General features: G+C 39.8%; 1 protein-coding gene across 1 annotated transcript in view; it reads left to right on the plus strand.

Annotated features, from left to right (window-relative positions):
* Positions 1 to 24,446, plus strand: part of BAZ1B (bromodomain adjacent to zinc finger domain 1B) — a 76,883-nt gene extending 52,437 nt beyond the window's left edge. The window contains exons 11-19 of the mRNA XM_081133797.1: positions 2,408 to 2,506; positions 5,546 to 5,723; positions 7,371 to 7,553; positions 15,402 to 15,549; positions 16,622 to 16,769; positions 18,940 to 19,055; positions 20,631 to 20,779; positions 21,831 to 21,934; positions 22,240 to 24,446. Of these exons, the coding sequence (XP_080989923.1) occupies positions 2,408 to 2,506; positions 5,546 to 5,723; positions 7,371 to 7,553; positions 15,402 to 15,549; positions 16,622 to 16,769; positions 18,940 to 19,055; positions 20,631 to 20,779; positions 21,831 to 21,934; positions 22,240 to 22,597 (1,483 nt within the window). The 3' untranslated portion in view covers positions 22,598 to 24,446. The remainder of the gene's footprint in view (positions 1 to 2,407; positions 2,507 to 5,545; positions 5,724 to 7,370; positions 7,554 to 15,401; positions 15,550 to 16,621; positions 16,770 to 18,939; positions 19,056 to 20,630; positions 20,780 to 21,830; positions 21,935 to 22,239) is intronic.
* Positions 24,447 to 25,855: the final 1,409 nt, after the last annotated feature.

A 25,855-nucleotide genomic window follows, 5' to 3' on the forward strand; every position in this document is an offset into this window, starting at 1 on the left:
TTTGATTTCTTGGATATGTAAACTCATTGCTTTAAAAGCAGATTTTATTATTTGTTTTTTGTATTTTTAAATATATCTTTATTGACTTCAGAGAGAGGAAAGGAGAGGGAGAGAGAAAGATAGAAACATCAATGATGAGAGAGTCATTGCCCTCAACCCGGGCATGTGCCCTGACCTGGAATCGAACCCCGATCGCCTGGATCCTAGGTCGACGCTTAACCACTGAGCCATGCCCGGTCGGGCTATTATTGTTTTTTAATCCTCACCCAACAACATGTTTTTTATTGATGTTAGAGAGAGAGAGAAACATCAATGTGAGGGAGACATGTCAAATCTGTTGCCTCCTGTACTCACCCCTAATTGCGCATCGAACCCTCAAACCTAGGTATGTGCCCTGACCAAGAATCGAACCTGTATCTCTTTGGTGTACAGCACAACTCTCCAACCAACTGAGCCACCTGGCTGTGGCAAAGCAGACTTGATTTCTTCTTCTTTTTTAAATATATCTTTATTGATTTCAGAGAGAGCAAAGGGGAGAGAGAGAGAAACATCAGTGAGAGAGTCATTGATCGGCTGCCTCCTGCACACCCCCGACTGAGGATTGAGCCCACAACCCGGGCATGTGCCCTGACCAGAAATTGAACCCCGATTGCCTGGATCCTAGGTCGATGCTCAACCATTGAGCCATGCCCGGCCGGGCTTGATTTCTTTTTTTAATATATCTTTATTGATTTCAGAGAGAGGAAGGGAAAGAGAGAGATAGAAACATCAATGATGAGAGTCATTGATCAGCTGCCTCCTGCACGCCCCCCGCTGGGAATTGAGCCCACAACCCAGACATGTGCCCTGATGAGGAATCAAATGGCGATCTCCTGGATCATAGGTTGATGCTTAACTGCTGAGCCATGCCGGCTGGGCCAGACTTGGTTTTTTGATAATAAATATTTGTTTGTTCTAGGTTTGGAATTATATCCCCTCCCAGTGTAACCTTGTATATGATAGCTTTTTTTTTTTTAATAAATATATCTTTATTGATTTCAGAGAGATGAAGGGAGAGAGAGAGAGAGAGAGAGAGAGAGAGTTGAAACATCATTGATCGGCTGCCTCCTGCACACACCCAACTGGGGATCGACCCTGCAACCCGAGCATATGCCCTGACCGGGAATTGAACAGCGATCTTCTGGATCCTGCGTCGATGCTCAACCACTGAGCCATGACTGGCTGGGCGTATGTGATAGCTCTTACATAGCATTGGAAATGCTTTTCAGTTCATTTATAAGTAGAAGTATTTAGGATTTTCATCTTCATTAATTGAAAAATAAACATTTGTATACATAGCCATTAATTTTCCTTTGTGTTGATTCTGTTTTTAGGCAGGGATCTAGGTTTTGAAAGGGCTGTTACTTTGTGATTGCGTTAACTGCTTTAGCTATGATCACCTTTGTTTTAATGACCATTTATCTTTTATTTTTGGATATCCAAGTTTAGTCTTTGAAAAGGTGTATGGACAAATTGCCTATTAACTTGATAAAATTTGTCTCTTTATATTTAGTAGTAAACATTGGCTCCAGTGTCCATGGATAAAGTTAACATTAGGCAATTAGAAAGCTCCCCTGTAAAGCTGTCTGCATCAGGGCTTTTGTTTGCTGGGAGTTTTTTTATTGCTGCTTCGATTTTATCAGTTATTAGCCTATTCAGGTTTTCTGATTCTTCCTGACTTAGTTTTACATCATCTCTCTCATATATAGAATTTAATAAATAGACTGAGGAATAAAATAGAACCATAGACATAGAAGCATGGAACAGACTGACGAATCTCAGTGGGAACTCGAGGATGGGGGAGTGGGTGGGGAGAGACTAATCAAAGAACTTATATGCTTATATGCATAACCTACGGACACAGACAGTAGTGTAGTGAAGGCTTGGGAGGGGGGTGTGGGGTGGAGGGCATCAGTGAGGGGAAAAAGGGGACATCTGTAATACTTTCAACATTAAAGATAAATTAAAAAAAAAAAAAGTTAACATTAGCCCAGCCGGGCAGTGCTCAGCGGTTGAGTGTCAGCCTAGGATCCAGGCGATATAGCAGTTTGATTCCCTGTCAGGGCACACGCCGGGGTTGCAGGCTCAACCCCCAGTCGGGGGCGTGCTGGGGGCAGCCAATCAATGACTCTCTTATCTTTGATGTTTCTATCTCTCTCTCCCTCTCCTTTCCTCTCTCTGAAATCAATAAAGATATATTAAAAAAAAAAAAAAGTTAACATTAGGCATGGAAATAGTAAACTAGTTCTTCTTGTGAGCAAGTTTAGAATTCTTCTCTCCCAACTCCCACCATCAACCCTAGATCCCTTTCTTAGTATTTGACTTTTTATTCCCCTCAGAATTATTCAGGTCTGTTTTGCCCCTACAGGTTTTTATGTGATAGTCAGAAGGAACTGGATGAGTTGCTAAATTGCCTTCACCCTCAAGGAATAAGAGAAAGTCAGCTTAAAGAAAGAATAGAGAAGAGGTAAGGATTTTCATTTTGCTCTTCACACCTTAAATCTCTTCAGCATTAGAAACTATAAATGCCTTAGGTTTTTTTTCTTATCGGTTAAAACTGATTACATTTTTAAAAATGTCTAACTTTTATATTCCTTTTGCTTGGTATTTTCTTGGCACATCATACTTATTTGGAAAAATACTCTTTTAAACTATGCATATTCAGGGTAGCAGGATTAGACATTGAATAATGCATACCATGCACCACACTGAGATCCTCTTTATAGTTAGGCAGCCTTGCACATCATTTGTTGATCAAAAGTATTCTGTCAGTATTCCAAATAGCCAAAAAATGAAAACAACCTAAATGTCCATCAACTGATGGATAGATGTTGTTCATATATCCATAAATTCAGCCATGAAAAGGAACGAAGTACTGATATATGCAACAATGGGGATGAACCTAGAAAATATGCTGTGTCAAAGAAGCCAGATATAAAAGACTGCATATGTTATGATTCCATTTATATGAGACATCCAGAGTAGGCAAATCCACAGACAAAGAGTAGATTAGTGGTTGCCAGGGAATGGGAGACAGGGAGAGTTGGGAGTAACTGCTAACAGGTATGGGATTTCTTTATGGGGTGATGAAAATGTGTTGGAATTAGGTAGTTTTGATGGTTCCACAGTAGAGAAACTATTACAAATGTATGCTTTAAAATGGTGAGCTTAATGTTATATGAATTACATCTCAAAAATAAAAAATAAAATAACCAAACCTCCAAATCCCAAATAAAAACTGTGCTGTCTACAAAATTGGCATCAACTCCATCTAGATTTGTTAGTGTCCTTCTTGTTTTAACTGTTGTTTTATCAAAGCCAGGACAAGATTTTGGCTTAAGGCTACCTTTAATTTCTTGAGTTTAGGTTTGATTGAAGAGAAAAGGAGAATACCATTTAGTACGTGCTCTGCAATTTTGCCAGACTTTTTTGAGTGATAATGGGTACATCATATTTTAGCCCACTGCTTAATGTGAAAAGCTAATTAAAATTGTATTCACAATCATGCTTTATTAATAAAGATATGATTAGGGAAATTAAGAAAGACAAGGGAAAATGTCAGTACACAGAACCACAAAGGAGTACAATTCTGTGATGTTCCTTCTGTTTAAGATATAGTCAAACTTTGGTTCTCAAACAAAAAGGTTAAAATGGAATCATTTGGGGGTCTGGAACAAATGAATTCTATTAACATTATTTCTAATGGGAGAAAATGATTCGGTTTTCTAACAAATCGCTTCTTGAACAGCCTCCTAGAACGAATTCAGTTTGAGAACTGAGGTTCCACTGTATTTGCTAAGCACATTCGTAGGATTGAAAGGACTTACTCCATTCAGTAAATATATACAGATCAATCCTTCCATTAAAAGGTTAGAGATTGTCAGGATTAAAAACAAAATTTACACATTTTGTTTTGTTTTCTTGAACATTAGAAAAATATTCACCTTATTTTGCTTGGTTTTGAACTTTTTAAAAGCTGTCAAGCAGTGTGTATATAGTCTTTGGGGCTTTTTCTCTTTATTTTGGCACTAAAGAATCTTTTTAAAAAAATAACTGAACTCCATTTTCCTTTCCACATATTATTCCAAGACACTAATATTTGTGATTCTGCTCCAATTTATTTATCTATTTTCTTGGTGGTGGTTATTTGACTTGCTTCCCTTGGGGGTGGCCAAGGTGATGAGGTAATATGTCACAAACCATTTGAGGTTCATATTTATTAAAAAGATACAGGGTGTCCCCCCAAAATAATACACACTTTGAATAATTATAAAAGCAGTGTTTATTTTAAAATACATTTCATTTTCAAAATGTAATAGAATCTACAGACATAGTGTGTGTACATTGTTTGGGGGACATCTGTATATATGCTCTTTATAATAAAATATGTAAAATGATTAAGGATTTAAATTAAAAGGTATACAGTCAGTTGTAGCTCAGCTAAAAAGATTTTTTTTAAAGTGTACCAAAGGATACTAGGCCGGTTGGAAACATAAACAAGTAAATTTTTTTGTTACATCCATTGAACATTTATAAAAATTGATCATATACTTAGCCACAAAAACAATCTCAACAAATTCAAAAAGTAGAATGCTTCAGGGTACATTCTCTGATCATATTGTAATAAAATCAGAAATAAATTCTTTAAAGATGATTTAAAAAGATCTTAACTGGTAAGTTAAATATATTCCTAGGTAACGCTTAGATCAAAGAAGAAAATAAAAGGGAAATTATATTGTATGTAGAAAACATTGAAAGAATCCTTTATAAGAAAACCAGTGAGAAACAGTGAAGTTGTATTTTGGAAAATAACATTAAAAACCCATATTATTAAGAAAGAATAGGGAACTTAGTACTCAACTTAGATGACCTTGAGCTTTAGTTTTCATTTTGGTATAGGAAGCCAATAGTGAAGCTTATGGCCCCATCCAGGGTAGAGTCTCATTTGAGTCGTTTTTGCTGGGACCTCAAACGGTTAATTGTTAATGTAAAAGTGAATGTGAAGGTCCTTATGTAGATTTTCGGTTGAAATCATTTTTCTTCTGTGTTGTGAAGAATTTCAGGCAGATGATTTAAAGCTGTCTTGGGTTGGTAGCAATTTTTGGCAACTGACAAGCAAGTGCACATTCTTTCTGGAGGGGAGCACACCTTCAAACCAGGCCTCAAAGAATTCCCACAGATAAAATTCCAAGAAACTCATGGTAAAAAAATTTAAAAATATATAAACTCTAGGTACCATAAATGAGAGCTAGGAAAAGCAACCCACTTCAAGATACTGGAATTTATCAAATACAGAATAAAATAAGTTTATTTTAAAAATGAATAAAAAATAAGAGAAATTTGAAAACTTGGGCAAGAAACACACAAGACTATTAAAAATTACCAAGGAGAGATGAAAAAAATCTAAATATATCTTATAGAAATAAAACTTGTTATTCAAATAATTGTAACTTATGAACCATCTTCAAAAGTTTATTTCCCCTCCTGCTCACCCCAACTTTTCTAGGTACCAGGACATTATTCATTCTATTCACCTGGCCCGGAAGCCAAATTTGGGCCTAAAATCCTGTGATGGAAACCAGGAGCTCTTAAATTTTCTTCGCAGTGATCTCATTGAAGTTGCAACAAGGTTACAAAAGGGTGGTCTTGGTTATGTGGAAGAAACATCGGAATTTGAAGCTCGGGTAAGAATATTAAGAAAACACCCTTTGAAATCTGTTACTCATGAAAACTCAGTTTGGAATTGTTCCCTGATACTGTTTTTGACTTCCCCTGATGATCTTGGAAATCATATGTTTGGGTTTATCTTGAAAGATATGTTTCGGAACTGAAAATTCTCTGTATACATACGATATTTTTTCTTTGTCATCTTTTGCTGGTATGCCAAAAAATCTCATACATGTGATACCTGTGCTTTGAGGTCTGAAATATATTTGTTGTATACTGCTTTTACCATTCTTTACGCCAGATTAGCTCAGCAGAGTTATGCATATATTGGGCAATACTCATGCTGTTAGACTGGATAATACTATCCATCAATTATTACTGTAAAATGTTTTTTTTATTGATTTTTAAATAATAAAGTCCATATTAACTCCAAACTATTTGTGGGTCTTTTCAAATTATTTACATGTATTATAGCATGTGTATTATTGTTGTATCTTTTTAAAAATTTTTTAAAGACAATTGACATAACAATACTATATTACTTTCAGGTGTAATTGTTATGATTTTTAAACACTTTTTTTTTTCTTTATTGATCTCAGAGAGAGGAAAGGCGAGGGAAAGAGAGAGAGAGAGTCATTGATCAAGCCCACAACCGGGGCATGTGCCCTGACCAGGAATCGAACCCCGATCGCCTGGATCCTAGGTCGACGCTCAACCGCTGAGCCACGCCCGGCCGGGCGTAATTGTTATGATTTTTATGAGCAGTTACATCCCCCCCCCATTTTAAAAAATGCTTTCTATTTCTTTTAGTTTTTATATCACTTCAGGATACATAATAATCTATGGAGTCGATATTATTTTAAATCTTCTGTCAGAGTTTGTATTTCATTTTCTTTGCTATTAGAATTAGCAGATTATATATGCATCTTATATATGTTACTTTTTTCGTTTTAATTTGTCTGGTTATGAATTCTTGGTACATTTCCTAGGGAAACAATTTAAACATCTGTGTTTTTTAATGATTCTTCTGAAGAATTGCTCAACCCAAAATAACTTTGCCATTTTCAGATATTACATTTACTCTTTTATTTAACAAATATTTATCAATTGCCTACTTTGTGCCAAACCATACCTTACTAACATTGGGTTATCATTATTCTTCTTTGTTTCTCTTTGTGGTTATAAAATGGTATCTTCTAATTGGCATGTCTAGCGTAACTGAGAAGGTAGTGTTTGGTATTTAAGAGCATGATTTGGGTCCAAGTGATTTAGCTTCTGTTTCCTCATTCATAAAAAAAATGTGAAGCTTAGATGAGGTCAAGTATGTAAAATATATTACTTGTTTTATAGTTTGTAAGCCAGTAGGTCAGAAAATTTTTATTTTCCTTAGTTTTTCTTTGCCTTGAGGCTGTAGTTTGCATATAATAGACACTCAGTTTACTGAGTGAAAGAATGAGTTGCATAATTTCCTTAAGTAGAACAAGTTTCAGCATTTTGTGGATCTGTTCACTGAGGAAATGGAAGTAGTCAGCTTTTAAATGCATAAGTCATCCATTGAACTGAGGAACCCAGTTAAATTAATGTTATGTGACCCATTGATTTTACTACATTCAAATCAACCTTTCATCTTTCTCTCAATCTGGTTTTTAAATCAATCCCCGTAGGTGATCTCTTTAGAGAAACTGAAGGATTTTGGTGAGTGTGTGATTGCCCTTCAAGCCAGTGTCATAAAGAAATTTCTCCAAGGCTTCATGGCTCCCAAGCAAAAGAGAAGAAAACTCCAAAGCGAAGATTCAGCAAAGACTGAAGAGGTGGATGAAGAGAAAAAAATCGCAGAAGAAGCAAAGGTTAGTTAATGAATATGTAGTTTTATGACTGTGTAGAAGAGTGTGATTTGACTTTAAATAGTCTAACCCTATGCTTTTTAGCTACTGTAAGCTCTCTTCCTGAGTGAGTGTTCCATTTTTGTTACTTTCACTGAAGTTTATGGTTTTCAAACTGGTCTGTTGAGCACAGCCCTACCTCTAGGGCTGGGTAATGGGTCAGAATGCCCCGCTTCCCCTTTCCCAGAGCTGATTCCTGGGATATCAGTTTTTAAATTTTAAAAATTGTGGCAAAAGACTTGGGGTGATGAACATACAATTCAGCGTATAGATGATGTGTTGTAGAATTTTGCGCCTGAAAGCTGTATAATTTTGTTAACCAGTGTCACCCCAATAAATTCAATTAAAAAAGTAAAAATGAAAAACATTGTGGTAAAATATACATAACAGGCAATTTAACAGTTTAACTATTTTTTACGTGTACAGTACTGTCATTAAGTATATTTACATTGTTCTGTAACTGTTACCATCATCCATCTCCAGAATTTTTTATCTTAAACTGAAACTATTCATTACAAATACTAAACTACCCATTTTGCCCCCACTCCTGGCAACCACTGTTTTCTCCCTGTGTATATTTGACTACTATAGGTACCTCATATAAGTGGAATCATAGAATATTTGTCCTTTTGTGACTGGCTTACATAACTTAGTACAATGGCTTCAAAGTTCATCCGTATTATAACATGTGCCAGAATTTTCTTCCTTTTTAAGACAGTAATGTTCTAGTGTACATACATAATACCACGTTTTGTTTATTCATCTGTGGATGGACACTCGGGTCACTTCCACCTTCTGGCTATTGTGAATAATGCTATGAACATGGGTGTGCCAGTATCTGTTCCAGTCCCTACTTTCAGTTCTTTTGAGTATAGACCCAGAAGTAGAATTGTTGGATCACATAGGAATTCTATTTAGTTTCTTGAGGAACTGCCATAATGTCTTCCATAGTGGTTGTACCATTTCATACTCCTACCAGTAATGCACAAAGATTCCAATTTCCCACATCTTTGCCAACATATGTTATGTTCTGTTTCTTCCATAGTAGCCTAGGGTGTGAAGTGGTGTCTTGTAGATTTGATTTGCATTTCTCTAATGATTAGTGATGTTGAACATCTTTTCTTATGCTTATTGGCTGTTTTTCTTATCTTCTTCGTTGGGCAAATATCTAGTCCTTTGGCTATTATTTATTTTTTAAATGTGTTTTTATTGATTTCAGAGAGGAAGGGAGAGAGAGAGAGAGAAACATCAATGATGAGAGTCATAGATTGGCTGCTTCCTACATGCCCCCTCCTGGGAATCAAACACAAAACCCAGGCATGTGCCCTGACCGGGAATTGAACCGCGATCTCCTAGGTCATAGGTTGATGCTCAACCTCTGAGCTACACTGACTGGGCTATCTTAATATCTTAATTTCTTGCTGATGAACATTATGTTGTCTCTGGTTTTTCTTTTTCTTTTTTTTAACATTTTTAATCATTTAATCATTTTTATTTTTTAATCGAAGTTTATTAGGGTGACATTGGTTAATAAAATTATACATCTATGTATTGTATTATGTATTCACTACCCCAAGCCTTCTTCCATCACCATTTATTCCCCCTATATCTATATTCTCTTCTACCTCCACCCTTCTTTTCCTCTGATAATCACCATACTGTTGTCTGTGTCTGAGGTTTTGTTTTTTTCCCCCCTTAATCCCTTCACCTTTTTTACCCAGCCTGGCTTTTCTTTATTAGAATAATTAGCAGCTCTTTTTTTGCCTGTTTTGTGTATTAGATTTCTGCGTATGATTATGTAAGAATTTGAAAACAGTACATTAAGAGAGAGGTCCCAGCCATTATCCAGTGGTATACTTTCCCTTATTTTTGATTTCTCCTTTTCTTTCTTTTCTTTCATAAACAACTGTAAAAGCTTGCTTATGCCAGTCACTGTGGTATGTCTGGAGGTTACAATGATGAACAGAAGTCAGAAGTCTGTGCCCCCAAGGAACTCATTTTGAGTGTGAGAGATGGTTATAGTAGTGTAACCAGTAATGATAAAAAGCAGTACTTGGCTCGCCAGGGATACCTGGGGGCAAATTAGAGAGGACTTCCCAGAGGAGAACATATCAGCTAGTTTTTTTAAAAATGTCTTTATTGATTTCAGGGAGAGGAAGGGAGAGGGAGGGAGAGAGAGGTAGAAACATCAATGATGAGAGAGTCATTGATTGGCTATCTCCTGCACGCCCCCCACTGGGGATTGAGCCCGAAGCCCCAGGCATGAGCCTGCAACCCCGGGCATGTGCCCTGACTGGGAATCGAACCTTGATCTCCTGGATCATAGGTCAGTGCTCAACTGCTGAGCCACGCTGGCTGGCTCAGCTAGGTTTTGAAGATTAAGTTGGAGTTAATCAGGTCATGGAAGGGTGCATAAGTTGAACTTGGCCTTCTTGTCATTGACAGCTGCCCTCTCAGTTTACACAGAATAAGTCTACTCTCTAAAGCTCCTCTGATATTTGAACACAGTTGTCATGTACCCCCTAAGTTTCTTCCTGAGGCCAAGGGTGATATGTGATCATTTTGGGGAAGAGGTAAGCAAAACAGAGAACTAAGACTCAGATAAAGGTTTAACTATTAATTTGTGACATAGGCTCAGAGACTTCACACATACGTCATTATCATACTAGAATTTAGTTCTGACCTTTTTGTTTTCTTTTTAATGATTATATGGCCTCCAGGTAACCTAGATGAAGTTTAAGACATTAGATAGTTAATAGTTTCCTTTGCTAAATCACTTCTCATTAGGCATAATTTCTAGTCTTGCTGGGTACTATATGGGTTTTGTTTTTAACTCAGTTTTATACAGAAGAGTCTTTTTTTTAATGTGTTCTTTGCTGTTTCTTTACCTGTAATGTTTTCTTACTGAGAACTAGATGTAGATTTCTCATTAAGTTTTTTTATTTTTAGTACTCAACTCCATGGTGAGGTAACCTCTTCTTAGCTTGTCATGTGAGACTTGATTCTTAGCTTGACTGGGGAAGAAAATGTGAGCACTTTGCAGATTTAACCTTGGGGCCCAGACACATAGTACACAAATGGAAAGCATGGAAGAGTTTCATGGAAAATCAATTAGGTTGCCTACTGAGTAGTTCAACAATGTTCTCCATTAAAATGGCATTATGCCCTTCAGTTCCCCACCAAAGGTTAACTTTGACACAGTTCTGAAATTTTCCACTGTTCTATGCTTTGAAGGTTTCCACTTAGCACTGGCCAGGGTTTTTTCAATTGACACCAGGTTGCATGAGCTAATATCGGCCTCTAATCTGGGCTTCAGTATCCTTACTTATAAAAGTAGATTATCTCTCATATCTTTTTGTAATAGTTGTTGATTTTGAATATTTAATGCTTATTTCATTTTCTTGTATTAACTGGGAAGGACATGGTATAATTTGGCAAAATCCTGGGTTCTGTTAGGCTCTCTGTTTACTTTGGTTCCATTTGTCCTGACAACCTGATTATCTGTTTTTCCATTTTATACATTCTTTGTGGAAGAATATGGTCTGAAGCCTCATTATATTTTTACCAAGATATACTGCCTTTTTACTATTAGGCAGAAGGACTTTTATGCAAGCTAGCTTCCTCTTGATTCTATTATACTCACTTCTAACTAGGGACCCAACTTTATTTAAATATGCTAGAGAATTTGAAATTTTCATTAGTATTTACTGGGTACCATCAGTGTTGAATGTCAAAACTTTTATCTCGCTGCTATTAATCTGTTTTTATTTTTTTAATTTTAATTTTATTTATCTTTTTAAATATATCTTTATTGATTTCAGAGAGAGGAAGGAAGAGGGGGAGAGAGAGATAGCAACATCAATGATGAGTCATTGATTGGCTGCCTCCTGCACGCCCCCAACTGGGGATGGAGCCTACAACCCTGGCATGTGCCCTGACCGGGAATCGAACCACAATCTCCTGGATCCTGGGCCGACGACGCTCAGCCGCTGAGCCATGCCTGGCCAGGCTGTTGATCTGTTTTTAAAAACACTGTTTTGCCCAGCCAGTGTGGCTCAGTTGGTTGAGTGTCATCCCATGCACCAGGAGGTTGCTGATTCGATTCCCAGTCAGGGCACATGCTCAGGTTGCAGGCTTGATCCCCAGTAGGGGGTATGCAGGAGGCAGCCAGTGGATGTTTCTCTCTTATTGGTTTCTGTCTCTCTCTTCCTCTCTCTGAAATCAATAAAAACATATTTAAAAAAACACAACAAAAATCCAAACACTGTTTTGACTATGGTAGGAGTTTTTGTTTTTCTTTAATGTGCTGGACTGTTTGGAATTTTGTACAGTGGGAGAATACCAGAGTATTCTTTCAAATCTTGAGTGCCTAATGGTTTTGCCCTCAAAATTCAAGGCTATTTGGAAACTAGGCTGGTCTAGATGGATAACTCAGTGACTATAATAGGACACGGATGATTAGTATGTATAATGCCAAGAGCATTGGATTGGGATAAATTGGCCCTAAATTGCTGTGAGACCTTGGGTAAGCTTTCTTTCCATGAAAAATAATAAATGAACATTACTCAAATGTACCCAGGCAGTTCATTGCAACATTATTCAGAATAGCCAAAAAATTGAAACAACCCAAATGTTCATCAACTGATTGATGGATAAACAAAGTATGATATATCCATACAATGGATATTATTCAGCAATTAAAATGGAATGAAGTACTGATACATGTTATGATGTGGATGAACCTAGAAAACATGCTCAGTAAAAGAAGCCAGTCACAGAAGGCCACATGTTATATGAAATGTCCAGAATAGATAAATCTGTAGACTAAAAGTAGATTAATGGTTGCCTAGGGCTGGGTAAGCATGGTGGGTTAGTGTAGGGAATAGCGAATGAATGTTTAATGGATACAGGGTTTGTTTTGGGGCTGACGAAAATGTTTTAAAATTAAGATTATGTTGATAGTTGCAAACTCTGTAAATATATGAAAAACCATTCACTTTACAGGGTGAACTTGTTAGTACATAATTTTTATCACAATAAATGTTTTTATTTTTATAAATATTTTTTAATTTCTAATATATCTTTATTGATTTCAGATGGAGGAAGGGAGAAGGGGGGAGAGAGAGAGAGAGAGAGAGAGACATCAGTGATGCAAAGAGTCATTGCTTGGCTGCCTCCTGCACACCCCGTTCTGGGGATTGAGCCCACAACCCAGGCATGTGCCCTGAGACCGGGATAGGAACTGCGATTTCCTGGATCATAGGTTGATGCTCAACTGCTGAGCCTCGCTCGCCGGGCACAATAAATGTTTTTTAAAATGAGGTTAAATAAGTCTGTTTCCAAGATCTCTTCCATTTGTTTGTTTGTTTGTTTAACCCCTCACCTGAGGATACTTTTTCCATTGCTTTTCAGAGAGAGTGGAAGGGAGAGAGAGAGAGAGATCGATGTGAGAGACACATCAACTGGGCAGGGATGGAGCCTGCAACTCAGTTATGTGGTCTTGGCCGGAATTGAATCCAGGACCCTCAGTCCTGGGGCACATGCTCTAACTACTGAGCAGAACTGGCTAGGGCCAGTTTTTTGTTTTAATTTTAATGAGGCCAGGTGAGCTGTTGAGTGCTCAAATTTATAATTTATAGGCAATAACTTAAGGAAGTTAAAAGCAGTACTATATGTTAAGACCTTTTCTTGAATACTAGTGTACATCTGACTGTCCACTAGAGGACAGCAAAGCCCATTTTAGCCATTTCCTACCTGTTCTCAATAGCACTCTTTTTAGGAACTGAACCCAAAATTCTTATATTTATGTTCCATTGAAGAGATTTGGGTTGTTGTTACAGTAAGAGTCTGTGCTACCATGTTAGCTCTTCATTACAACGGGGAAGAAAACCAGCAGCTGTTATAATGGGCCTCAGGTTTTACTAAGCTCTGAAGAGGGAAGGAAGGAAATTGTGCTGTATTTCAAAGGCAGATGTTGAAATATCTGCAGTTGGAGGTTGGAGTAAGGAATGAGTCAATTTCCACTAGAACTTTAGCAGCCTCTTAAATAGATATTTTTGTGTGTGTTAAATGATCCTTGCTATTCATAAATTTATACCTGTGAAGTGCTCTATGGTTCTCTATTTCTGTACGAAAAAGAAAGAACAGCATTACTTTCTCTCCCTTACACCACAGCTTCAGAAGTGGCTCAGCTATCTTTGTCCCTTGGCAGCTCTGTTTTAAAGCCTATGGCCTTCCAGAATAACTGGCCTTTCCTATAGGTGGAAGACTATATTCCTTAAAATAGACTTCTTTGCCTAGGACAGGGCAGTGAAATCCAGCAGTGGTGTTGTCAGCTAGAACTAGCCCAAGTTGTAAAAGTATCAGGGATTGCTAACCCACTTTAGTTCAGTCATGACAGAGTTGAGCAATCTGACCTCCACAAGGTTGGTGATACTTAGATAACCTAGTCTCTCAGCTTCTGGTGAATTGCCTGAGCTTTACCTTGTCCATCTCTGTCATATTTTCTGACTATCTGAGAATGATACCCTGAGCATTTTACGTAGTTGCTCACCTAATCATTTAGGCAAGAAGTGCTTTGGAACATCAAAGAATCTTAACCTTTTGATTAATAAACAGTAATACAAGTAAATGAATTATCCTAAAATGGCATTTCTATTCCTCCTTACAATATATATTTTATAGGAGAGAGTTGTGTTTATCATCAAAATTGCTGATTATAGCCCTAGCCAATTTGCGCAGTGGTTAGAGCGTTGGCCTGCAGACTGAAGGGTCTTGTGTTAGATTCCAGCCAAGGGCGCGTACTTCGGTTGCAGTCTGACACACACCCCCCCCCACCCCCCCACCCCCCCCCCCGTTGGGGAGTGTGCGGGAGGCAACCAATTGATGTTTATCTTTCATGTTGATGTTTCACTCTCTTTCTCTCTCTCCCCTCCTTCCACTCTCTCTGAAAAAGAATGGAAAAAATACCCTCAAGTGAGGATAAAAAAAAATTGCTGATTATATTTTCCACCATCCTATGTTTTGCTTGGCTGATTCTAAATTAATTTGCATTTTATGATCATGGGAAGAGGCAATGCAGGTTATGCAGAGATTAACTGCCCAGAATGAAATCAGGTTAACTTCTGGGACTTTTAACTTAGAAGTTGGTGATAAAGTCAAAGGAATATTCTGTATCAGTACTTCATACTTTGTTTTATATTTATTGATTTTATAGAGAGAGGAAGGGAGAGAGAAAGAAATAGAAACATTGATTTGTTGTTCCATTTATTCAAGCATTCATTGGTTGATTCTTGTATGTGCCCTGAGTGGGGATTAAACCTGCAACCTTGGAGTATTGAGATGACGCTCGAACCAACTGAGCTACCCAGTACTTGTAGAAGGTTTTATAAATATTATTTAGGATTATAGCACATATTAGTGCAGAAACTTATGATCTTGTTAACCAAAGTTTTATTAGCTATGTGACATTATTGCATTGCTAGCATTTACACAATACAAGTTTTCCTCCTTTTAAATGACACTGAATCTTCAAGTGGTTTTCACTAGAAGACATGTGTCTCTAGTTATTTCCGCCCCTTAATTCTTTGTGTGACCTTTGGCAAGTTTTTTTCACCCCTTTAGAGCCTTGATTTCTTCTATAAGATTTATAAATGAGTTAGGAGGAGCTCTGGGAGGTAAATGTACTCAGAATTCTCTGGTCTCTCTACCTATTCCTAGTCCTCTTTTAGTGTGTACTCTGTCAGTATTATGTGAAAAATCCATGTCTTTGAGGTCACTGTAGTAATGCTGGCTGATTTGGTCTCTGTTTAGGTTGCATCTGCTCTGGAAAAATGGAAGACAGCAATCCGTGAAGCTCAGACCTTTTCCAGAATGCATGTTCTACTTGGGATGCTTGATGCCTGTATCAAGTGGGATATGTCAGCAGAAAATGCTAGATGCAAAGTTTGTCGAAAGAAAGGTATATTTAGGTCAATGTTGCTTATTTGAGTGTATTAGGAAATATGACTTCCATTGCCCAGACCTTTTCTTCCCTAAAGAATTGTGCGTACAGAGCTTTTAAATGTGGTGGGACAGATTTTACCTTCTCATGTTCTATAAAATACTATCCTGAAATCTCATGTCCACAAATCAAAGCAGGCCCTTTGTTCCTCAAATTTGAGTATAAAATAAGAACAGTTGTTCTCTCCAATCTTTAAATTTATACAGGGAACAAAATTAGTTAACCTAAACATTTTATTTAACCTTACTATCCCTGAATTTTAGTCATCTGTGAATTAGGACAGGTGCTACCACCAGAGGGCAGTACTTACACATTGTATTCGTGTTTGGGTTTTCCAGCACTGAATTCTACAGAGCAAGGCATTTGGGAACTCTTTAATGCTGAGAGCTTTCAGAGTCCACATGTGTAAAAGGAACTTTATGGCTAAAAGCCTCTCCCAGTGATTCACTTTTCAGTGGCTAAAACTGTTTTGTGAATATGGCTAGAATTTAATTTCCAAGTATGAAAAGACCTATGTAAAATCATTCAGTTGCTCTAAAAACTGATTTAGAATGAAGGTCAGGGAGGGGAAATGACCATGTTAAGTTGGTTCAGTGTATTTTCAAATGTAGGGAAACTAAGTGTTTTATGAGAACCATACCACATGAGAGTTGGGAGGTGTTTAGGGGGTCCAGAAGGAGGAAGAGCAGAAAATGTAATACTTCATGGGGGATTCATTTCTTAGTGGGAAAGGAGCAGCAAAATTTCCTGCTATCTTGGTTTTTGCTGCCCCTTAGTAAATGTTAACTGTCCTGTAGCCCTGGGTAGATTTTGGGATATAAGTCAGAAGACCTAAGCCTAAATTACCTACAGACTAATTTGTGCTACATTTCTTTTCAGAAAAATGACTGCATTTAAAAAAATATATGGTAACTCTGTACTAGAATGTTTGTTCTTCCATGGTGTAAATTGAGGGTGAGCGGCTCTCTCTTACAACTCCTTGACTGTTTCCATGTTCCGTACAATGCTATACTAGTTTATCTCCTTGCAGGTGAGGATGACAAACTGATCTTGTGTGATGAGTGTAATAAAGCCTTCCACCTGTTTTGTCTGAGGCCGGCCCTCTATGAAGTACCAGATGGTGAGTGGCAGTGCCCAGCTTGCCAGCCTGCTACTGCCAGGCGCAACTCCCGTGGCAGGTGAGAATTCTTCTAAAAACAAATGAATAAATGGCTGTTAAAATTAGGCTTCAGTTATTTCAAACGAATGACTTTAAGAAGCTTTAAGTTTATTGGGTATAGAGCTTGATCATTTAAGGTATAATAGGAGCTCAAAGGGCTCTGATTTAATTTAGCTTAATGTCAACATTTCTAGTTTCCACTGCCAGCTATGTTCTCTATCTTCTTGATCATACCCTTGCTTCCACCTTGCCTATTTCTTAATTGGTGGTTATGTCTGCAACCACCAAATCCTGAAACTCTTCACCTTCCTTACCCAGACCTATTACTTAAGTCCAAACTCCCTAGCCTTTTTTTAAGAATTTTGATTGTTGAAAGTATTACGGATGTACCCCCTTTCTCCCATTGGTCCCCCTCCACCCCTAGGCCCTCCCCGTACTAATGTCTGTGTCCATGGGTTATGCTTATAAATATATCAGTTCTTTGATTAATCTCTCCCTACCCACCTTCCCACCTTCCCTCTGAGATCCCTCAGTTTGTTCCATGCTTCTGTGTCTCTGGATCTATTTTGCTCATTTTATTTTGTTTATTACATTCCACATATGAGTGAGATCATGTGGTACTTGTCTTTCTCTGACTGGCTTATTTCACTTAGCGTAATACACTCCAGTTCCCTCCATGCTGTCCCAAAGGATAAGCGATCCTTCTTTTTTACAGCTGCATAGTATTCCATGATATAAATGTGCCACAGCTCTTTTATCCACTCATCTACTGATGGGCACCTGGGCTCTTTCCAGATCTTAGCTATTGTAAATTGTGCTGCTCTAAATATAGGGGTGCATAAGTTCTTTCTGATTGATGTTTCGGGTTTCTTAGGATATATTCCTAGAAGTGGGATCACTGGGTCAAATGACAATTCAGTTTCTAATTTTTTGAGGAAACTTCATACTGCTTTCCATAGTGGCTGCACCAGTCTGCATTCCCACCAGCAGTATACTAGGGTGCCCTTTTCTCCACACCCTCACCAGCACTTGTGGTTCGCTGTTTTGTTGATAGTAGCCATTCTAACAGGTGTGAAGTGATACCTCATTGTGTCTAGCCTAACTTTTGAGACTCTTATTGTACAGTACTGGCATATGTTTTTATGAGCCCTCGTTCCCATATTTGTGTGCTTGTTACAAACTGTTCATTGTGCGTCCTTGCCCCTTGTGCTTTCCTCCCAGCTGAGAATATTCTCTCTTCCCAGAATTCCCTCTTTTACTGGGTATAAACTGCCTAAAATTTCACAATCATGAAATGTCCTTACATCCTTAGAGTTAATTGTTCCTGTTTGTGTTCCAGCTGGGTGTTCGATCTCTAAAACAGTATTTTGGTACATTTGACTGTCTTCCCATGAGATTGTTCGTGCCCTGAGAGCAGAGGTGGTGCTTTGTTCTTCACCCTAATCCCACTAAGGCCAGACACAGGGCTTTGTAAAAAGGAGGCACCTAATATTTGCCAAGTTAATACTGTTGTTTTCCACATTGAAATTTGAGGTTGTAAAAGGGCAGCTTATAGGCATTCTGGCTTGGTCTCTCTTTGAAAGGGCAGAGCTGTTTGATCCTGACCCCACCTAACAGTATTACTTGGTTATTTCTCACTCCATTCCAGCTACACTTAGAGAGATGAGGCATGCTATTCTGAAATGGTGGGGCTTTGGACCAGCTGTTCTGAGCTGGGATTACCATTGCTTTGATGTTATGGTCATCTGCAAGCTGTTTCAGCTCCTGGAAGGGGGCCATCAAGGTGGAGTAACACCTGTCTGGGCTTTTATTCTTCCAGTCCACCCCAGAGTTGGGGACACATTTTAATACCTTAAATGTTACATTATCTGGCTGTTTTTGTGAGATAAAAGGAATAGAATTTTGTATTGTTTTGTGTGGGGAGGGGCTGGGGGTTACATTTTGGTTTTGATTTCTGTTGCCATTGGTGTCTTATCCAAAGCATTTGGGGCCTGGTGAAGGAGGCATGCTCTTGAAGCTTAGGTTTTCATTCTGTTTTCTGTATCCTAGCCTGGATTCAGTTTCCCTCTCCTCATCAAATCTGTCCTAGTGTGTGAAGAGGGAAAAGTTGGGATTCCTATGGGACTTTATCCCTGTAGGAATACTTTGGCCTAGAACCATATACTCTACATGCTTTTTTCACCTCACAGGAATTATACTGAAGAGTCTGCCTCTGAGGACAGTGAAGATAATGGGAGCAATGAAGAGGATGAAGAGGAGGAAGAAGAGGAGGAAGAAGAAGATTATGAAGTGGCTGGTTTGCGATGTAAGTATTCAGTTTGCCTTCATAGTTAACTTCATAGTCTTTTTTTTTTTTTTTTTTTTTTATCTTTATTGATTTCAGAGAGAGAAGGAGAGGGAGAGAGAGAGAGAAACATTGATGAGAGAGTCATTGGTCGGCTGCCTCCTGCACGCCCCCGACTGGGGATTGAGCCCGCAACCCGGGCATGTGTCCTGACAGGGAATTGAACCCCGATCGCCTGGATCCTAGGTCGACACTCAAGCCAAGCCCAGCCCAGCCGGACAACCTCATAGTTTTTTAAGCTGACTTGGAAAGACTGGTTTGGCAGACAGTAGATAGTTACTGTTGCCATTGTGCCATTTTCCTTTTCTCACATGTTGTGGCTGTTGGGGTGACTTCACTGCCATGATTTTAAATGGGCTTTCAAGATAAAGTTGTTTGGGAACAGAGTTTGAATATAGCAGTGTACTGATTTTATTTTCAAATTAGTGATTGCTTTCTACTTCTGAGTTGCTCTCTTTCCAAGGAGTTGTTTCCTTTCCAGGTTTCAAGGGCTATTTCTACCAAAAGGATATGTATGTATTTAAAGCTTTTTGTCTACTCTGCCCTTTTAGGCCACCAAAGATGTGGTTCTCTAAGTTCAACTCAAGTCCTTGGGTTGGTATCTGTCCTTCACATCCCAAGATTTATCCTTGGCATCAGCTTCTTACTCTCTATTCCTAGCCAGGTTTTGAGCTTGAGACCCTGAAATAGCCAATGACAGATAATCATGGTCCAGAAGTAGAATATAAAACATTGTTTATTTAGTAGAGAAACCTTGAGCTAATCCTTGTGGAGCATTGCTCCCTGAGTAGATATTGAGGAATGTTGGCTTGTGTGACATTGAGCACCTGTTGTAAACCTGAGACACAAGTAGTCTTGGGTGCCTTTGTAGTCTTTATTCTCTCTTTGGGGATCCTAGGGAGGGCTTTTATGGAAGTGGCCTAGTTGACTATCTATGGTTTTCAGAAATGCAAGAAAGCAGAACTGGTGTTAGCCCTAAATTATATTCAGTGAGAAAGACTTCATGTAAGTACTTCACATAAGTATCAGCTTTTCTCTAAGAAGATTGTGAAGGTGAGTTTAGAATAACTCTGGGAATTATAAAACAAGATCTCTTCTACAAGTTTCATCTCACATGTAAATACACTACACTCCTTCAGGCTTAGTGTGGACTGTAGGAATTCCAGGCAGACCTGTAGCAAATGGCCTCTCCTTCTGAGTGAGTCAGTTTACAATTGACTCCTTCAAGGACCTCCTTCAAGGACTTCCCAGGAGTAACTGAACAGGGTGGGGCTAGAGGATAGAAGAAGTACTGAAGGAACTAACCTTCTGAGGAGGCTCTTAAAAGGTCTTTGGCAGTTGATGAAAGGTAGCCATTCTTCATCTACTACTGCTACCTTTAAAATATTCTGTTAGGTAGGGCAAGAGATATATAGCAAAGAACACTCTGTAACCCAAGGAAGCCATTGCTTTACTTGTCCATATTATCTCCCCATTCCATAACATGCTTCCTTCATCCTCAGTTGTTCTCCTCTCAACCTGTACTTTCTATTTCAGTGAGACCTCGAAAGACTGTCCGGGGCAAGCAGGGTGTCATCCCCTCTGTGACAAGGCCAGGCCGACGACCAGCTAAGAAGCCACATCCTACCACCAGGAGGTCTCGGCCGAAGGTACCATCTGTGGATGACACTGAGGTTGATGAGCTGGTAAGAATTATTTATCATCTTGCCTCTAATGTTTCTGCTTCTTATCCCCCACTCCAGCATTAGGAATTCATCAGGCAACAACAGGTGGGAGCCTCCCCTCTCCCTCCTCCCTAACTTTGGAGGCTGATGGGTGGGCCTTTAGGCAGACAGAGGCAGCAGGCCCTTCAGGAACAGCTATGTCCGGCATTCCCCTGCTGTAGCCTGCGAACATTGTCTCCTTTAGTTAACAGGCAGCCTGCGACTTGTTAAGGATTTTAAAATAGTATCCATGTGTCTCCAGGGGCTCAGAGGGGCTGGGTCTCCATTGTGGGAATGTCAGCAATGTTGGAGCCTCACTTACTCTCGGGTCTTTGCTCACAGTTGTTATGGGAGAGACATTACTTTCCCCTCTGCTCCTCCACTGTGATTTTAGTGGTTTTGCTTTAGATTTCACTTGAGCTTTAAAGAACAAAAAGAGGTCCTTGGAAACTTGTTTGTTTTGACAGAACAAATTGGGTTTGGGTGGGCTGGGGGTATAAAGCAAGCCATTAGGGAGCTCAGAGAACATCGAGAGATCCTCCTACTTGCCCAGTCCTAACCTCTTCAACTCTGGCTCTACATGCCTGCAGCAGGAGAGCATAGGAAAGGAATTGTACCTCTTGGCTTTCTTCCCTGAGACTTCATACCCCGCAAAATTGTCTGCCAGTGGTCCCCATAACTCATCTGACTTTCTGCAATTACTTGCTTATATACATTCAGTTACGTAATCCCAGGTCCATCTGCTCTCAGTGGGCTAGAGTCCTATTGACAGTCTCCATCAGGACTGCTAGAGTATGGCAACTGCTGCCTTTTTTCTGCTTTAATCACCATCTACCAGGGAGGAGGCAAGTGGGCTGATGGGAAGATGCCTATCCCCTGGCTGAGAGGGCTTTTTGACTTGAATGTCAGATGATTTTGACTGTGCCTGCTCTAAGAAAGTGGTTGAGCTCTTTCTCGTTTTAAAGCAGATGTGTATACATTTTCTGTTTTGTTCTCTTGGACCTGTAATAACATCTTTTTCCTTTGGCATCAGGTGCTCCAGACTAAGAGGAGCTCCCGAAGGCAAAGCCTAGAGTTGCAGAAGTGTGAAGAGATCCTCAACAAGATTGTGAAGTACCGCTCCAGCTGGCCCTTCAGGTGAGCTTTGTGTTCTCAAGCACAGAGTAGTAGGACCAACCTGGCAGCTGGTTTAGGGGGTGCTCATTTGAACTCCTAGGAATTAGTCTGATCCCTTACTTTTAAAACATGTCTCAGTGACAGGGGATTAGTGTTCCAAACTGGTAGAGAGCTCTTAGCACAAGGTGAAAACACCTTCTCTGTGCCTGCCAGTTGGCTGATCTCAGCAGCAGTGGGCCCCCTCTGTGGCTGATGGTTTAACAGCAAAGTTTCTGTCAGTTGTATTCAAGGCTGTGCTAATATCCCCATTTGGTTCTTCTCCACAGGGAGCCTGTGACCAGAGATGAGGCTGAGGACTACTATGATGTGATCACCCACCCCATGGATTTCCAGACAATGCAGAACAAATGTTCCTGTGGGAGCTACCGGTCTGTGCAAGAGTTTCTTACTGACATGAAACAAGTGTTTACCAATGCTGAGCTGTACAACTGCAGAGGCAGCCATGTGCTAAATTGCATGGTGAAGACAGAACAGTGTCTGGTGGCTCTGTTGCATAAACACCTTCCTGGCCACCCATATATCCGTAGGAAACGCAAGAAGTTTCCTGACCAGCTTGCTGAAGATGAAGGGGACAGTGAGCCAGAGACCATTGGACAGTCTAGGGGACGAAGACAGAAGAAATAGTGAGGCAGGGCCCTGGTAAGGGAGAGGGAGCTGAGATTGAGGGAATCCAGGTGAGAGCAAGGGAAGGGTGGGAGGGAGGAGAGAGAGGGAGATGGAGAAGAACATGGAAGGGAGGACATCACAAGGAGTCCAGAAATGCTTGTCCTCCCAAGCTTGTGCTGTTTTTCTAAAACTCTCCATAAGGCCTTAATTAAGCAGAGCTCTTTGGAGAGCATAATATTGGGTTGGTGGTCTCTGTCTAGAAATATGGGTGGTAGATGGCCTTAACCTCCCCTTTCTGAGAGTTTTCAGGAAGAGCCCAAGGGTATTAACCCAATTCCTTTTCCTTCTTACCTAAGGTCCCTTCCACTTTGGCCACCACAATAGTGCCAAGCCCTCTGGTCTCCAGGGGTGGGATTACTGTATTACATAGAAGGATGAAGTGTAATCAGGCCAGTTAGGGAGGTGGTGATTTTTTAAAATCTATATTTATATACAGCCCTGTTTCTTTAAGCCCATACTCTGTCTCTTCCTCCCTCTCCCTCTCAGGTGACGGTATTAGTGAGTGCCATACAGAATTCTGTATTCACCAGCATCATGAAACAGTTGTTCTCTTTTGAGTTGATCTTGGCAGAGTAAAGGGACATATCCCGGAGCCATTCCTGAATACCCTTTCCCTTTGTGACAGCTCTCTCCCCACTCCCACCCCACCTCACCCCCTCAAAATCAAACAAACAAACAAAAACAAACTAAGGCACTTCACTTAGAGACTGGAGTCCTGCTTATAATCATGCATATAATCTTTACTTTGATGGATCTGGCCAGAGGGGTGTTGGAGCCCAGCCCACCCACATACCAGACAAGCTCTTAGGGGAGCAGAAGAAAAGCAGGAAGGATCGAAATGTTTAAATTTTTTTTTAAATTGACTTTTCTAGTTATTAAAAGTTGCTTGTTTTAGCAGTGATATTGTATAAAGAACATCTTGTAAAATATTTCTGTCATCTTGCTTTGGCACATGTACAGTACAATTTATATGATAATGTGTTTGCTTTCCTTTGTCCCATCTCCTCCCTCAGCCCATCGTCTCTCCTTCAGAGAAGTGGGTTGGAGGCTCATCGCAGCAATCAGTGTGACCTGGTAGGGGAGGGGGCATCCCCCTGCCTGCCCCCTGTGGCTGTTTCCCCCTCCTCCATTTCCATTTTCAGCCCCTTCCTCCCATGCCTTTTCTGGCCTCTCAGACTCCCTTCGAACCTGAATCTTTCAGTGGTCAATGTCGGTGGGAGGAGGGAGGAGGGGTGGGAGGAGAAGCTAGACAGCCCCTTCCCACAATGACTCTAGTGCTAGTAGTTATATTTAGGCAAAACTTTGTAGTTTTCTTTCCCTTTTATGGAAGATTTTTATAAAAATGCAAAACAGGGTTTAATTTTTTTTTTCTATCAACTTTGAATTTGGAAATTTTGATCACCTAGGTTCTTCTGTACCTATTTAAATTAAGGGAAAAGAATTCCACCAAGGGGATTGCAACTTATAGAACTTGTGAATAAAGCCTCTTAGTATTAAACTTCAAGGTGTGGTCCCTTTCTCTCCCTGTCCTCTTTATTCAAGGACTTTGGGGATTTATTCCAGTGGCTGGTGGATAGGTTTACTGTCCCCTTTTCCACAGGCTTGGAGTTAGCACTGACATTACAATTCCATAATCCTGCCTCTTACCCTAGAGCCAGTCTGTTCTTGTTAACAGTAAGAATCCTGTGTTCCCACTTCAGTGACACCTGAATTGTTTTTTAATTGTCTTTAAGGAGGAAGGGCCCCATTGAGGGGTAAACTTGTAATAAATTGGAATTTCAAATAAACATTATGTACTTGTGTTTATAAAGAAGAAACTGTTCTGGTGAATCTTTCTTTGTGCTCTTTGGGGGTGCTAGTGGATAGTATATAATCCTGAGTGCTGGTATCCCATTGACTTTTGGAACCAGTTATTCCTTAGCACTGAGAGGACCTCTGACTTAGTCTTTTTAACCACAAGTTAGATCCAGCTTCTCATTTCCTTGCTTCCAGGAGACATTTCTGATGCCCTGGGTATCAAAGCATGACCTTCAAGTTTTTCCTGGCCTTGTCTCTGTCTGAAACCCCCCAAAATTTCATTTGAAATTTCTAAGAATTAGAGGAAAGTATTTTTTTAAGGCTTCACTGTAGAAATTTATGTAGTTCTTTAGTTAATTTTGGGGAAACTCCTGACATTTTAAAATGCTTTCAAGGAAAATTTGAAACAACACAGAAAGTGAAAATGAATTCTCATGTACTCAGCTTCAACAATTCTGCCATATAGCCAATCTTGTTTTCTTTATACCTTCATTTATTTTTTATGTGGGAAGTTTTTATATGAAGTCTGAGTGGTTGATTCAAGTAAGTCACTGCTGGGTGGCTGCTTATCTATGGAATTTAAAGATTTTGCAGAGCTACTGCATGATCCCATTTATTGAGAAGGGAATCTGCCAGTTCCTGACCAACTGAACCAGGGACAGCATATGGTAAAACAGGAAGAAGTCTGGGGAGGAACCTAAGCTCTGGGTGCAGTTTCTGCCACTGACTTGCTGTGTGGCCTTGCTGAATGTGGGCTTCAGGCCAGGCCTGCACTGAGCACTTGGGGATTTTCAGTCCTGCAGGGGAGGAAGCAGTTTACCCCAAGGTCAAATGGGATTTGATCAGCCCCAAGGCTCTAGAGAACAAAAACTGTGTTACCTCTGAGCATCTTCTACACACTCACAGCTGGGCTCCCAGCTCAAGTTTGCAGTTCTGTCCCTTAGGTAGGTTCCTTAGGTCACACTAGAATAGTGCTTGTGGGGCCATATGACTTCATCTAGGGTCTATATCCGGGTCCCGTGCAACCTTCTCGAGAAGCCCCATTCCTCCCTACTCCTTCCCTAGGGGTGTGACCTTGGGGGAGTCACCTAATTTTGGTTGATTACTATAAATGGGGACAAAGGAGCTTTTGTTCTTGAAGATGGGTCTGAATCATTACTTCTGAGAACTAAGTAAGGCCTCTCCCTCATCCTTACTATTCTTTTTCCTCAAACTCTGTCTCTGGAGAGGAGACACAGATGTGGCAGTGAGGTGGTGTTTGGGTTCCAAAGCCACCACTTGGGCAGTGAATGCTTCCAACTTGCCAGGGAGCCAGGGTCTCCTTAGCAGGGGTGAGAAAACTCAAGTCGGGTAGAAGGAGAAGGTTGCCCTTTGTTACTGCTTCCATTACTATCCCTGTCTGGGGCTGTCAGGCCTTTT

This window comes from Miniopterus schreibersii (assembly GCF_964146895.1).
Source record: "Miniopterus schreibersii genome assembly, chromosome: 3".
Lineage (NCBI taxonomy): Eukaryota > Metazoa > Chordata > Mammalia > Chiroptera > Miniopteridae > Miniopterus > Miniopterus schreibersii.